Here is a 17,683-nt window from a genome sequence, read left to right on the forward strand (position 1 = left end):
ATTTTTTCACTAAATTTAGAGGGAAAATTTATTAATCTGTGAGGATCAGTTACGTTTTATCGCTATATCAGTGAGAATACTAGATTAGTTTATAAGATGCAAAATGTTGAAGATGTAAATATCTGGTATGTTACTGATGATAAACTTAAAGAAAATCATAAAGGAGTTTTCCATACATTTTTTTTAAATGTTTGGCCCCCTTACCTTATTTTTTTTTAGTGCTCAGAAATTGGCTCTTACATGTTATTGTTAGTTTTGCTCATATTTAATTTCTCATTTATAATACATAATATAGGCTTCACAAATACCTTTATTATTATCACTGCCCATTCTAGCATCAACATGCTCGCATACACAAGTACATGTATATAACAAGTCATTAACACATACACATTGAAATACACTTACACCCGCATTATTTTCATTCACCAAACACCCTTCCCACACTCACATGCTTAGAATATCATAAACACACTTTCAGATATCAAATGTATACAGGAATTTACTATAAACATGCGAACGTATAGAATGTCCTCATTCTAACACCACACCTCTCTCTCTCTCTCTCTCTCTCTCTCTCTCTCTCTCTCTCTCTCTCTCAAATCAAATGAATAAACATCACGACATTCGTCTTTTTATGCAAATATAACACTTGAATTTACGTAATATCGTTACATATAAATAACAAATTTTAGTACATTTTTGGAGCTAGGCACCCAGAACCTCAGTATTATCATCATTGCACTTTTCTGTTGATTTTTATTTTTCAGCATTCTTATTCGCTCGATATCTTATCAAACATTAACATATAATAATAACATCATTGCTTTTATAATATTGAAAAATATTAATAATTTGATCTAATAGTACTCAAAATATTCTGAAAATAATCTGTTGGTACCTTTTTTCTTTTCTTTGTTTTCATGAACATAGTTAGATTATTTACTAATAGCGTTTTAATTTTTTCATGAATGATATCAATTGTAAATGTCTTTTTATTGTATTTTATGTCATTTCGACATTTCCATATTGACCATTTAAATGAGAGTAGTGCTGTATTGAGAAGCACAGGGAGATTATCATTTCCTGGATATCCGAGAATCACGTCTTCAATTACCAACATGTCTTCTCTAAATCCTGGAATAGGTGAAGAACACATGTTCAGAATATTTTTGATAGTACTGCATTTATAAAAAAAATGTGAACAACATCTTCGAATTGGGTCTTGCAAAAATGGCACATGCCATTTGAATTACCAGATTTACTTATTTTTGATTCGGTATAAATAATATTGTGTACACACTTCCATTATAATTCTTTCATTTGCGTTGTAGTGATAGTATTTTTTATATTTTGCCATATCAATTCCCAATGAAATTGTTTTTGAAATTCGAATTCCCATTTCATTTTGCATAAAGAAATACCATCTGTCTTCATTTCATTTGCTATCATTTTTGGTTTAAAGTTTTCGCAAGATATTTGTTTTGCATCTTTTCCTATTATGTCAAGTATAGCGTTTATTATTGGGTACACACATTATCTTACCCTGACATCATTTCCTTTCAGTATATTAAGCCATTCACTCGGTTTAAATGTTTAAATTTCGCCAGTTCAGAGATGCAGTTTCTATTATCTGTCAACATATTGTATATTTCACGATCTTTTTCAAAATCATTGTGCGTTCATCCCATAAATCTTTAACTGCAAAAATGTTACTTTTTAGAAAGGAAGTAAAAAATATAGGCATTCTGTTATACTGGATAAAATTATTTCCAAAGATGGGCTGATCTAGTATTCCATTTCTGCTAATATTGGAGAGGTTGGACTTTTGAAAATGTGCCCATGCTTCAATAAGGTTTCTATAAAAAGCTGGAATTTTGGATAAATCTAGTGTTTGAATGTCTGATAGCTTGCATAAGAAATAATCTTCTCTGTATTTTTCATCCATATAGATAATCCAGTGTTTACCAATAGCATTACATGTGTCGTTTTCACTTTTTAATATATTATATTTACATTTGTCTGGCATTGTCACTATATAGTCTGTTTGAGAGCTCTGGCATTGATGTACGTTTAAATGCCATCCATCACGCGCTCCACTTATCAGCGTATTAATACATCACAAACCGGAACTACAATATCCAGAATAATGATTTTGTCTACATTATTTGTTATGAAAAATATGCCATTTGCGCATTACGTTGTTAATAAAATGATTAACAATTTCTTTTTTTAATTTTCCATGTACTATTTTGTTTGCCAATAAGCACGCAACCATGTTACGGCTGTTCCAACGTCTGACAAAAAAATCTGCTGACTGTCGGTAAGGCGGGAATTATGAATTTTAAATATGAATTATAGCATTTAAAAAATTAAAAGAAGTAAAAGGAATGTAAATATAAGCGTTGAACTGTTTTTGTATGATATTTATGATCTATTTGAATGCCAGAGCTTTGCAAGCAAACAAATCATAATGTGCGTCAATCATAATGTGCTAACGCACATTATGTTCTTTGCTTGCAAAGCTCTGGCATTCAAATAGATCATAAATACCATACAAAAACAGTTCAATGCTTAAGTACATTGATTTTATTTGTCTGCTGAAAATAAAGCCTTTTGTCTGTGAAATACTCCTGAGAAAAACAACCCTTTTTCGAACAATACAATTCAAACACCAAAATTCATTTTGGAAGTAGCCTACCCGACAGACGTGTTAGACTGACTTTTATTTTGCAGCATGTATTTAATGCATGTACGAAATAAATTTGATGTATACATTGACAAAAATATCAACTCTCTCTCATCTCGCCTTATTTAATCTATAAGCAAAACAACACATGTATATGTGTTGATCTGCCGAGTCGGATAGCCCGAGTTTCTTGTGCGGAGGAAAATATCACGAGTGTGCGAAGCACACGAGTGATATTTTTCCTCCGCGCAAGAAACGAGGGCGATCCGACTCGGCAGATCAACACATATGGGTGGTTTTGCTTTTATCACATACCTTAACCATTAATATTCAGTAATATTCGCTCCAGAAAACATCCCGGTAGCAAGATTTTGACAGTCTCAAGATGACCGTGGGACCGTAGAATTTTGAACAGGTGCGATCTCTTTGGAACCTACTACGTCACGGCGAGACAGTGTTGATGATGTACACTTTGATGACAAAGTATTTTGGGGACATTTTGTAAGACACATTTCACGCTGCTGATCCATAGACGCAACTGCGTAATTGTTCACACTGTTTACATTTTTATGGCCACTCAACTGCATAATCGTCGTCGGTGCAACGCCAGAATGCAAAAGTTTTGTGCACAGAGTTTTTTCGGAGAGATTGGTTGGTCTTTTTTCCAACAAGACCAGCATTATTAGCCATTGTTTTCCTCATTACGGAAAGTTTATTTTTCCCAACTGGCTGATTTTTGAACCACTTTTTACCGTTCTCGTTGTGGTTAACAGCAAGATAGAAAGGGGATTCGCCAGTGTTCATTTCAACTGGTCTATGTTTTGCGTAAAGTTTATAAGATTCGATTGGACACCTAGATAAATTCTGTGGATTTGCAAAAAGTTTTGGATTAAACGATCTTTGGTGAGTAGAATTTCCTCCACGGGTTTTAGTCGATATTTCATTGAATTCCAAATATTCTTGGCCTTTTTCATCTGTTTTCAGTTCAAGATCTCCCCATTTTAATTGCCTGTTTTCGTCACACCCCCTGAACCCCAACAATTTCGTGTTGTGGTACCAAATGGTAATAAGAAGAGACTTTGGATTGTCCAACCCTAACTGCCCACTTTCCCACAACGCGTTTTCCTCATTTTCACTGACCGGCTCGGCCCTATTTGGTTTGTTGCCTAACCCCCGTTGTTTAAGTTCTTTCCTTCGCACCTGGCGGCTCGTGCTGAACAACTCTGACGTCGTGATGTTGTATGCATAGTTTATTTCGCGTAAATGACGGTCAATTCCGAGATGGAAGCTTGTCAAAGTGTCGGGTTCATAATGGGATCCGTCATCCTTCTGGGCAAATAAAAGAAACCCTCCTATATAAGTGTCCATTTCAAATGGCAAAATATCGCACAATGGCCTTACGTCAGAGCGGGGTGGTTGTGCTATCCAGTCAACAAATTTCCTGATACAACCTTCAGTTTTCCGAACAGTGTTGGGGTTTCTCTTACTCATTATATAGGCCTAATCCCTTAAATCTTAGATTCCAGACGTGAATGTTCTCTCGGAAGATATTCCAGTAGATTCCGAAGTTTGTTGTATTGGGATTGTTGTTTCTGGGACAGGCATTGGTGGGGGTACGGGTGGGGGACAGGCATAAACTGGGAAGCAGACACGGGTACATCGTGGAGGGTTTCATTAGTTTGTAAAGGCTGTTTTGTATCATTTTCTTCATCATTTACAAACCCATCCATGTCATCTTCTTCATCAAATACCAGATCATGTAGGATTTCGAAATTCACATCGGAAAGTTCCATGCTGGAAAGAACTGTCAAACTTGTCAAATCAGACGGTAGCAGACGACGGAACAGAGGAAAATTTTATTTCTTTTTAATAAAGTTGACATATTCAAAAATATCCCAGTAGTAATTATTTATTTATTTGCATGTATTTTTAAAAAAAATATTTTAATATTTTTTAAATCAATGTTATAACATCCAGCCATAGTTTATTTCATCCAATGAACTGTCTATTTTTAGTTTCCATCGAGAAGATGGAAAAAGGGAATTCCCCTAAAAAGTAGTTCCGGCTAGTATGGTGATACAACTTTTTTGTATCACACATGTATGATACACGCCACCAGAAAACGCGCCTCGAAAATTGTTGTAGTACTATTGTAAGATAACATAGGTATGTGATAAGATCTAAGATCTATGCCATCTTCAATAAACACATATATACAGCATGTGCTTATGTAACGTCCAGGGTTAAAAACCAGAGATGAAACTCAATGAGCCAAAAACTCTGGAAAACCTTCTGACGTTTTACCCCTATTCTATCATTCGACCAATCCTATGATCTCTATGTATCAAGAACATGCCAAACTTTACCTTTTACCTTTTTTTAATAATGATAAAATAAAATGAGTTTATTTTTCTTAACGTTGTTCTGTCTTGCGGGTCTCTGCCTAGAATGATTCTATCGCACCTGTATTCCCATTTACGTGTTACCTTCACACAAATCTCGTGCACCTTGCCACTACTCATGAATATTCATACATGCTAATATCCATTTACGAAACTCCCAGACATATATTGCCTGCTATACTCCGTAACGCAGGACAGTTACAATATCAACAATACCCATACCCCTTCTTCGAATGTTTTTGACATTATTCTGCGGTTGACTAAATCTCTCTTTTCATTCCATACGAAGTTCCATATTAATAAGTCAATTTCTTTGCTATACCTTTCAGGACTACCACGAGCCTCTACTTCGAATGCTATAAGAGATATAATCAATGATTTAATTATCAAGCTCTTACCGTATAATGATAAGTTTCTGCTTTTCCATACCTGCATACATGCTTTAATCTTTTTTTTGTTTTTTCTTCCCATATCGCATTTTCATCGATTAAGTAACCATTGAGCACTCCGAGTGTTTTAACACTAGTTTTAGACCATGCGATATATGTATAAATTGGATCTTTATGTTTCCATCTGCCTAAATATATACCTGTTGTTTTTTCTAAGTTAATTTGTGAACCAGAAGCTAATTGGAAAGTATTTAATACATTGAATGCTTCTACAATCGACTGTTCGTCCCTAACAAAAAAGCTGTGTATCATCAGCAAACATATTTATTGCTGTTGCGGTTTGATTCGGGAGTTCAATACCTTTGATATTTTCATTACCTCTAATAGAGCAAGCTAGCGGTTCTATTTGTAAAATATACAAAATCGGAGCTATTGGGCAGCCCTGCCTCGCCGATCTAGATATAGGGAAATATTTACTTACAAACCCATTTGTTTTTATGCATGTCTTCGAATCTTTCAAAAGCATTGTAATCCAATTTCGAAATTTCGCGCCAAATTTGAAATGTTCTAAACACCTATTTACCCATGCCCATTCCACTCTGTCAAATGCTTTACTTTGATTCAGGAAAATTACTGTCCCTTCTGACTGTTTTAAATCTGTGTATTCAAATATATCTTTGATAAGTCTATTGGCGTCTGATATGTTTCGGCCTGGGACAAATCCTTTCTGATCTGGGTGAATTATATCTTTTAAATGGGTTTTTATTCTGTTAGCTAGTGTTTTCGCTATTATCGTGTAATCAACGTTTAGTAAAGTCAAAGGTCTCCAATTCTGAATCATTTCACGTTCCCCTTTTTTATACAGTAAGGTTAACATACCTTCAGTCTGAGATTCCGATAGTTTATTTGATGCAAATATTTCCTTTAAAACCTGTAAAAAATCTTCTTTTATTAAGTACCAGTATTGTTGATGAAATTCAGAAGCAATACCGTCTTCACCTGGAGGTTTATTCTTCTTCATTTATCCGATACTATTTTGTATTTCTTTTTCAGTTATGTCTCTCTCCAGCTCATCTTTCTGATCATCTGTCAATTTATCATTCACGTTTTCTAGTAGCGAATTCGCAGCTTTTCTGTCCCACCCCGTTGATTTTTAATTTTTTTTTTATCAAATTTTGCTTGTTTATCTAAAATTGCCGTTATACCATCTTTATAATTACCATCTTCTGCCTTTATTCTGTGCCATAATTTTTCTTTTGCCTTAGTTTTCTCCAAGTTGAAAAAATATCGCGAGGACGTTTCATTGTCCTCAAAATTTATCCTTCTAGACCTAATTGTATGTCCTTCCGCCCTTTGTTTGTAGTAAGCCTTTATTTCATTAATTAAAGAGTCCATTTGTTCCTAGTGATTATCTAATTTCATAATTTCTTCTAGTTTATGTTCTTTTCTTTTTATTTCACTTTCTTTCCTATTCAGTATTTTTGACACGTGTATAGTAAGTTCTCTTATCTTAACTTTTGTTATTTCCCACCATTCAGTGATGTTCCTAAATTTTGCTTTTTCTGTTTTCCAATATACCCAAAAAGTTTCAAATATGTCTTTGAATAAGTTAGATTCTCTCACTGATATATTCATTTTCCATGTTCCAGGACCAACTTTCGCCGGGTCGACTTTTAATTCAGAAGTTATCAGTTATGATCACTGTATATGCACGGAATTATCTTGGAGTTAACCATACCATTGAACAAATTGTCAGATACTAAAATGTAATCGATTCTAGATCTGGAGTTTCCTCTTCTAAATGTGAACTCTTTATTTTCGGGGTTTCACTCCCGCTCCAAATCTCAGAGCTCACATTTTTCCATAAGATTTTTAAATTGTTGTCTCGTGTTTTAGCGTGCAATTAAAGTTACAATATAATTTGCTACAGGTATTTATTTCGCATAATTTGTTGAAAAATATTTTTCTTTCTGCACAAGTATTTGGTGAGTATATTCATCATATTAGATACCAGGGTATCATCTTTTTTTTTTTTAATGCAGCATTCTAATAATCTTCCTTCTACGTCTCTATTTGATTCAGAAACAGTAATATTCGTTGTAAATTGAGTTACTATTGCTACTCCTCTAGATGAAGAAGTACCGCTATTCCATACACTATCCTTTCCTCCCATATCCTTCCATTCGTTACCCCAAACATACTCATCTCCATCTGTACAATGCGTTTCTTGTATTGCTTTTATGTTAAATTTCTTTTTAGATAACAATGAAAAGAACTGGTGTCGATTTGTTTTTTTCTCTTAAACCATTAATATTAATGGATGCAATACATAAAGATGACATGATTGCCGTAAATGAATAAAACAGTAATTAGGGACATACTATCAACAATCCTATGTAAACACTATCAAAGGTAGATACAATCTTCTTATCCATCCTAGCTTTAAAATTCAATAAATTCCCTTGTATCTACCATTTTTAGTCCCCCATCAATATAATTCTGTGTGACAGTTTCTCTCTTAACTTTAAAAAAAAAGTATTGCTGTTTTTGTTTTACTTTCCATTGTGGGGGTGGGGATCTTATTCAAATCAATTAGCTATAACTTATATATATCGTGGCTTACACTTGCTTATTTGTATACTTATTTATTTTCTTTCTTCTGAAAATATCTCTGTGAGTTATAGTCCCTAACATTTCTTTCTGTTAATATCTTCAACAGTTTTTTTCTCTTTCTTTAGGTTTGCAGCTTCCTTCTGAAAAAGAATTGCCATATCTAGGTTAATTTTGAGAATTGATTGTTTTGCGAAATTTGCTTTTTGTTTTGCAATAATCAATATTGTGCATGTCTCTGTAATATATATATATACATGCTCTGCCATTTCCATTTTAATTTTAGTGACTTTTCGAGTTAGCTTCGAACTTCCCATTCTTATGGTCAAGGGCATTGTTACTAAAGAAAGTATTTGCTTAGAATACTACATGTACTGTAACTTCAGACTTGAAAGTCAAAAGAAACCATGCACATTACTTGGAGTTCTAAATGTATGCACTCAGACTTCAAAGTTTTATCTCGGGTGGATTGATATGATAGAGGTGTGACTATAGTAAAAGACCTATTCAAAGATTTTGTCTCTTGCACTGTTAATATTTTTCAAAATTTAGTCAGATCTATGGGTTAAACAAAAATTTTCTTCAATTATATATTGTAGTATCTGTAGTTAATAAAGTTTATCGAATTATTGATTAAAACTGATTTAGTTGAAGTGAATCCAGAAGTTGTTTTTAATCTACATATTATATCAAGACCTGAATTGGGTCTTGGGCAAGTCTATGTGTGATCTTGGTTCGGTACTGTTTAGAATTACGCAGTTGCAGTACCATTTAGGAGAGTCGCAGTTAAAGTAATATCTCGATGACGTAGCATTTATTCTTGGCGTCAAACACAAGGCAGACAGTATTGTGTTGAACATTTTTTTACATACACAAACTTCAATATATATATATAACTCAATACAAAATATGTAGTTTAACTATAGTTAGTTAACTGATAGAAGGCACCATAATCAGTATAAAATAATAAGAGAGAAGAGATGACAAAATGTATGAAAAAAAAATCGCCTGCTCAGGAATACAATGTGGATGACAACACATATGTGAAAAATGCAGAAAACAGCCCCAAAACAATTGTCCAAAAAGGGGGAATAACTCAAAAAGAGAATCTTCAACCAACAAACCTATTGCAACCTATTACCTATAGTTCCCACTCAATAGAAATAGAAAGCATTAACAAAGGACTTCATACAATTATACCTGTCAAAGTATCGGAATGGACGCTGACAGTATATCAAGATAATCAAACAGAGTATATTAGTTTACGGTTTCAATAGAGTGTACCCTCATCATTTCCCAGAGCCCAGAAAATGAAGAGATTCGTTAAACTTGCACTCTGGAACTGCAAACATGCCGATTCTCAAGAATAAGATATGTAAGGAGACAATGGCCGGGCTGGTGGAATGTTAATTCTCACACCCTCCGTATCACAGCATTCAAATCACTCTCATTGGTTTAGTACTCAATAAGGGACCCAATGAGTTCCAACGTATATACCACCTTATATTAGTTACCCACCGTGGTTCCATCAATGATGGGCCCCCCCAGGTAAATGTGCGAGTTCCTGTGGCGGCTAGGAGCCCTACCTTCATGGCAATCATAACTGTTAATTTATAATCAACTATGGCGTCATTGATCATTGGGTGATAAACAGATTGTACCATTTCTTCGTGTATTTCAAGAGTTGATATGTACTTTAGTTAAGGAGCTAAACGACACTTACCTATATAAACTTGTTTGTTTTATATTGCCATGAACAAGCAGGTGTCTTGAATATTTAATGTACATGTTTACATATATATCCAAATGTTCTTTCAACATAACCTGTTCTAATTTAACGTTATATTATATCTACTGAATTAAATATTAAAGTAATTAGGGATTTCCATTTCGGATGGAAATCCCTATTGTTTTCGATATGTTTTTTCTTATTATTATTATTATTCTTAACACCTCATGTAAACACTTTCATTCAAAAACGAAAACAGATAGAACGTTCATATTTTAGTATATGATAGAGACATGGGAGCTGCAGTTCACCTTAACATTTTGGTGATCATAAGTTCAAAGGTCAAGGTCACATATCTATATATAGAATTTTATATGAACGACCATAACTTCATAAACAATTGTTCTATTACATTTGTGTTCAATATGTCAGGTAGATCATGGTCGGGGCTATAAATAATTATCTTTATCAGCTTAAACCTGCTTCTTCGTGGGTGAGTCGGTCTAGACCGTCTCATGTGGCGAGATCCTTGGGATTCAGACTCGAAGGCGATCATTGTTGACTTCCGCCCAGTTCTAGGTTAGGTCTCATCCATGATTTACCATGGGGGGACAGGAATTTTTGTCCACTCCCGAGAAACCGGAGGGGACATGATAGGTCTAGGTTAGGTCTCATCCATGATTTATCACGGGGAGACTGGAATTTTAGTCAACTCCCGAGAAACCGGGTGGGGCACCCTAGCTACTTCACTGGTGTGAATTACCACCGGGGAGTTATTGTCCATTGTAAAAAGGTTATATATTATTTAATTTACCATTGGGACAGGAAATTGATACATGAAATATATATATGCATGTATATGGAAATAATGAACAAATTATGGTATAAATTAACTCTGGGTTGTTGTACGATTGCTCCCATTTAAAAGCTCCGTTTAGGGGAAGGGGCCAACCAGTGCTACCTGGGTGGCGCTGATGTGCCATATATGTATTGGAGAATACAGGCGGTCAGTTTCTGAATTCTTAGGATCCTGTCAGACATCGCTATGACCTAATATGAAGCAAAAGCTATAAGGTATGGATAATTGACGAAATATAAAGGTGCTTGTCAGGGATCAATTTAGTTAATAAAATAATAGGTTATTGATTTTGGTTCTTATTGTCTTGTTTTAAATATTAAAGTAATTTATTTTATCATCAGCTTAATCCTGATTGATAACCGATTATTTTATTCACGTGGAGTGTACTGCTGGTTGTCTTCTTAAATTCGGCCGTATGCTTCAGTGAGGTAGCGCTATAAATCGGCAAAAGTTCCGGCCTATCACAAGGAGACGCAACAAAAACATACCGCAACCTCCCAAAACACAAATACGCACTCATCACACGCATGACATCGCATGCACGGGAGGCCGTCCTTAAATGACCTTAGCTGTTGATAGGACGTTAAACAAATAAAACCAACCAACCAAATTATTCACAAAATTTCAATGTTTTTGTAGTAGTTTAAAATCTGACTGTTAGAGAAAGAAAAGCCTTACTTGTGCAAAATAATTTTAACAGACAATTTTTTTTTTTTGTACATTACAAAATTGTTTTTAGAGATAATATTTCCCGTCATTACGAGTATTATCTGTCAATGCCCGCTTTAGCAGTTTTTGAAATTTCTCTGAAGTTAAAAAGAAATTAATTTAATTTAGTTAAAAAATAATGCGACTTGAGCCTTAGCTGCCAATATAACTGACTACACGCATGGCTCTACTTCTGTTGCGTCTGTATTTGATATCCGTCTTCAAATTCTCCCAGTTTACCTGCTCTGGTTATAATCATTTAAGATGTTTTAAGATTGATGTATTATTATTTTTAAGACAAATTAAATATATTTAAATCTTAATTTAATCTCGGTGTCAATATTGACATATATGATGTATGTAGAGGAGATAAATTAATAAGAAACTAGATATTTTGACATAATTACTCGGAGTTTAGATGTTCACTCGGATCGCTAGATACATGTATTAACTTGAAAGGTTTAGATACTACTCAGGTCCTTATCGGGTTAAAGGAATATAAACCGAAATATTATGGATTAGAATAAAATAAACAATGCAAGTCATACGTAACTCTTGTTTGGACGAGAAGTTATAGAAAACGTCGTGGCTTTAGTTATTCTCATTGAATTACATTATTTTCTAATAATTAAATTTTGCTTGTAACAAGCATTTTCATTGGCTCAAAAAATTATGTTATCATCTCATAACATAAATAATGACTGTGACGTCAGCGGAGTAATCGTTGTTCACGGGATTTTGTATTTATCGATGTGTTTTTAAATATCTGGAGCAAAATAAGCATGTTAAACTTAATGAAAACAGTTGTTAATTAAATTATAAGGGTTAGCTGTAATATTGTTTTTACGTTATTGAGCAATAACACAAAAAACTGGGGTGTACTCTTTTCATAAACCGCTTCGCTGTTTATTCAGAGTACACCCCAGTTTAAAAATATTACAGTTAACCCTTAAATAATTGACAGAATCGAATAAACTTTTTTTCAAGCTTAAAACATGATTACAAGCTTTTAATCACTCATTGTCTGCCATGTAGGGGATCTCCTAATTGTGGGAATGTGTAGTATCGTTTCAGTGGGCACGAAGCGTCGTCACCAAGCTGACACAATATATTTGTATCTGGAGAACGTCATAAACAAACCATGCCATTTATAATAGTGACAACTATTCCCAATGTGTTTATACAGCACTTTTATTCTTTTAGTACAGAAGAAGAAAACGTTTGAACTGATTCAAAGGGAATTTCATAGGCGGCAGCGACCTGTTTACAGCCTACTGATTACCGTTTACTGCCTACTGTCTTCTACTTTTTACTGCCTTCTATCTACTACTTTTTACTGCCTTCTATCTACTACTTTTTACTGCCTACTATATACTACTTTTTACTGCCTTCTATCTACTACTTTTTACTGCCTTCTATCTACTACTTTTTACTGCCTACTGTCTACTTTTTACTACCTACTGTCTTCACTTTACGTTTTGCTTTCTTATGCCTACTGCTTGCTGCTTACAATTTCCTTTTAACTTCTTACTGCCTACTGCTTACTCTTTACTGCCTACTTTTTACTACCCACTGTCTACTTTTTACTACCTACTGTCTACTTTTTACTGTCTACTGTCTACTTTTTACTACCTACTGTCTACTTTTTACTACCTTCTGTCTACTTTTTACTGCCTTCTATCTACTACTTTTTACTGCCTTCTATCTACTACTTTTTACTGCCTACTATATACTACTTTTTACTGCCTTCTATCTACTACTTTTTACTGCCTTCTATCTACTACTTTTTACTGCCTACTGTCTACTTTTTACTACCTACTGTCTTCACTTTACGTTTTGCTTTCTTATGCCTACTGCTTGCTGCTTACAATTTCCTTTTAACTTCTTACTGCCTACTGCTTACTCTTTACTGCCTACTTTTTACTACCCACTGTCTACTTTTTACTACCTACTGTCTACTTTTTACTGTCTACTGTCTACTTTTTACTACCTACTGTCTACTTTTTACTACCTACCGTCTACTTTTTACTGTCTACTGTCTACTTTCTACTGTCTACTTTTTACTTTCTACTGTCTACTTTTTACTGTCTACTGTCTACTTTTTACTACATACTGTCTACTTTTTACTACCTACTGTCTACTTTTTACTGCCTACTGTCTACTTTCTACTGTCTACTTTTTACTGTCTACTGTCTACTTTTTACAGTCTACTGTCTACATTTTACTGTCTACTGTCTACTTTCTACTGTCTACTTTTTACTTTCTACTGTCTACTTTTTACTGTCTACTGTCTACTTTTTACTACCTACTGTCTACTTTTTACTGTCTACTGTCTACTTTTTACTGCCTACTGTCTACTTTTTACTGTCTACTGTCTACTTTTTACTGTCTACTGTCTACTTTTTACTTTCTACTGTCTACTTTTTACTTTCTACTGTCCATTTTTTACTGTCTACTGTCTACTTTTTACTTTCTACTGTCTACTTTTTACTTTCTACTGTCTACTTTTTACTACCTACTGTCTACTTTTTACTGCCTACTGTCTACTTTTTACTACCTACTGTCTACTGTCTACTTTTTACTTTCTACTGTCTACTTTTTACTTTCTACTGTCTACTTTTTACTGTCTACTGTCTACTTTTTACTACCTACTGTCTACTTTTTACTGCCTACTGTCTACTTTTTACTGTCTACTGTCTACTTTTTACTTTCTACTGTCTACTTTTTACTTTCTACTGTCTACTTTTTACTGCCTCTTGTCTACTTTTTACTGTCTACTGTCTACTATTTACTACCTACTGTCTACTTTTTACTGTCTACTGTCTACTTTTTACTGTCTACTGTCTACTTTTTACTGCCTACTGTCTACTTTTTACTGTTTACTGTCTACTTTTTACTGTCTACTGTCTACTTTTTACTACCTACTGTCTACTTTTTACTGTCTACTGTCTACTTTTTACTTTTTACTGTCTACTGTCTACTTTTTACTGCCTACTGTCTACTTTTTACTGTCTACTGTCTACTTTTTACTGCCTACTGTCTACTTTTTACTTTCTACTGTCTACGTTTTACTGCCTACTGTCTACTGTTTACTGTCTACTGTCTACTATTTACTACCTACTGTCTACTTTTTACTACCTACTCTCTACTTTTTACTGTCTACTGTCTACTTTTTACTGCCTACTGTCTACTTTTTACTGTCTACTGTGTACTTTTTACTGCCTACTGTCTACTTTTTACTGCCTACTGTCTACTTTTTACTTTCTACTGTCTACTTTTTACTGTCTACTATCTACTTTTTACTGCCTACTGTCTACTTTTTACTTTCTACTGTCTACTTTTTACTGTCTACTATCTACTTTTTACTGCCTACTGTCTACTTTTTACTTTCTACTGTCTACTTTTTACTGTCTACTGTCTACTTTTTACTGTCTACTGTCTACTTTTTACTACCTACTGTCTACTTTATACTGTCTACTTTTTACTACCTACTGTCTACTGTCTACTTTTTACTACCTACTGTCTACTTTTTACTACCTACTGTCTACTGTCTACTTTTTACTACCTACTTTCTACTGTCTACTTTTTACTACCTACTGTCTACTGTCTACTTTTTACTACCTACTGTCTACTGTCTACTTTTTACTACCTACTGTCTACTTTTTACTACCTACTGTCTACTTTTTACTACCTACTGTCTACTTTTTACTACCTACTGTCTACTTTTTACTACCTACTGTCTACTTTTTACTACCTACTGTCTACTGTCTACTTTTTACTACCTACTGTCTACTTTTTACTACCTACTGTCTACTGTCTACTATTTACTACCTACTGTCTACTTTTTACTGTCTACTGTCTACTTTTTACTGTCTGCTGTCTTCCTTTTACTGTCTACTGTCTACTTTTTACTACCTACTGTCTACTTTCTACTGTCTACTTTTTACTACCTACTGTCTACTTTCTACTGTCTACTTTTTACTACCTACTGTCTACTTTTTACTACCTACTGTCTACTGTCTACTTTTTACTACATACTCTCTACTGTCTACTTTTTACTACATACTCTCTACTTTTTACTGTCTGCTGTCTTCCTTTTACTGTCTACTGTCTACTTTTTACTACCTACTGTCTACTGTCTACTTTTTACTACATACTCTCTACTTTTTACTGTCTACTGTCTACTTTTTACTGTCTACTGTATACTTTTTACTACCTACTGTCTACTTTTACTGTCTACTGTCTACTTTTTACTGTCTACTGTCTACTTTTACTACCTACTGTCTACTTTCTACTGTCTACTTTTTACTACCTACTGTCTACTGTCTACTTTTTACTGCCTACTGTCTACTTTTTACTGCCTACTGTCTACTGTCTACTTTTTACTACCTACTGTCTACTTTTACTTTCTACTGTCTACTTTTTACTTTCTACTGTCTACTTTTTACTGTCTACTGTCTACTTTTTACTACCTACTGTCTACTTTTACTACATACTCTCTACTTTTTACTGTCTGCTGTCTTCCTTCTTTTTACTGTCTGCTGTCTTCCTTTTACTGTCTACTGTCTACTTTTTACTACCTACTGTCTACTTTCTACTGTCTACTTTTTACTGTCTACTTTTTACTACCTACTGTCTACTTTTTACTACCTACTGTCTACTTTTTACTACCTACTGTCTACTGTCTACTTTTTACTACATACTCTCTACTGTCTACTTTTTACTACTACTCTCTACTTTTTACTGTCTGCTGTCTTCCGTTTACTGTCTACTGTCTACTTTTACTACCTACTGCTTACTGTGTACTTTTTACTGCCTACTGCTTATTAGTCCGTTGTAATTGTCATGGAAGTCAGTAAACAAGTAACCCTAGACATAAATGTATATATCTACTGACTACTGATTATATTATTTTGCTAATTTATATCGCAAAAAACCAAACCACCATGAAATAATGCCAGCTAAGTTGTAGTGAATACAGTGGACAGTAAGCAGTAAGCAATAGAAAGTTAATATATAGTAATGGATCTAGGATTTATAGCTGATTGTACGCAGTGTAGATGACGGTAACACAAGACAGCAGACATTGAGCAGTAAATAAATAGCAAGCATTAAGTAGTGGATTTCTGACTTATACGCAGTGTATGGCAGCACGTAGAAAGTAGTAAGAATTAGTAAGTAGCGAGTGGGCGGAGAACAATTAATTTATAGCAACCAGTAGGCAGTAAGCAGGACGCTGTCACTTATGTTATGTAAACAGCAGGTAGACGATAGTTCTGGAACAGGAAACCAACAGGCGGGAAACAGTTACATAACATGAAAACAGCAGGTAGACGATAGTTCTGGATTATGAAAACAACAGGCGGGAAACAGTTACAAAACATGTAAACAGCAGGTAGACGAGAGTTCTGGATCATGAAACCAACAGGCGGGAAACAGTTACATAACAAGAAAACAACAGGCGGGAAACAGTTACATAACAAGAAAACAGAAGGTGGACGATAGTTCTGGATCATGAAAACAACAGGCGGGAAACAGTTACACAACAAGAAAACAGCAGGTAGACGATAGTTCTGGAACATGAAAACAACAGGTGGGAAACAGTTACATAACATGAAAACAGCAGGTAGACGATAGTTCTGGATCATGAAACCAACAGGCGGGAAACAGTTACATAACAAGAAAACAACAGGTTCTGGAACATGAAACCAACAGTTCGGGAAACAGTTACAAGAAAACAGCAGGTAGACGATAGTTCTTGAACAGGAAACCAACAGGCGGGAAACAGTTACAAAACATGAAAACAGCAGGTAGACGATAGTTCTGGAACATGAAACCAACAGTTGGGGAAACACTTACACAACACGAAAACAGCAGTTAGGCAGAATCTAGAGCACAGGAAAAAACAAACAAAGTCGACAGCTAGAAAATAAGAAGAGGACAGGTATTTCGTACTATTTGTAGTAATTTGTTGTCAATCAACTATTGTCAATAAATGTAGAAGATGATTACATGAATCCATATGTAATATAGAGCGAATACGGTCTACGCATATAGACTCCGATATGTGGATATACATATCTGTAAATACTGCCGTCTAAGTCATTTCCATACACCTAGAAAGAAATTACACCAGGCACTATCTCACGACGTGTGTGTCTGTAAACAACTATCGGTAGACATATTCTGATGTATTCACAACACGAGTTCACGAGATATGCGGGTTGAAGACCATGGGGAACTTTAATGGTCGACATCATGATTTCGGTTGGAAATATTATATTTCCTTATCCGATG

The 17,683-nt window shown here is 34.5% G+C and overlaps 1 protein-coding gene across 1 annotated transcript; it reads right to left on the reverse strand.

Moving 5' to 3' along the window:
* Nucleotides 1-3,256: 3,256 nt before the first annotated feature.
* On the reverse strand, nt 3,257-4,180 carry LOC117316230 (glutamine-rich protein 1-like). Its single transcript, XM_033870769.1, has one exon. It carries the CDS (start codon nt 4,178-4,180, stop codon nt 3,257-3,259), a length of 924 nt encoding a protein of 307 aa, XP_033726660.1.
* Between the last annotated feature and the right edge of the window lie 13,503 nt (nt 4,181-17,683).

This window comes from Pecten maximus, chromosome 18, assembly GCF_902652985.1.
Source record: "Pecten maximus chromosome 18, xPecMax1.1, whole genome shotgun sequence".
NCBI lineage: Eukaryota > Metazoa > Mollusca > Bivalvia > Pectinida > Pectinidae > Pecten > Pecten maximus.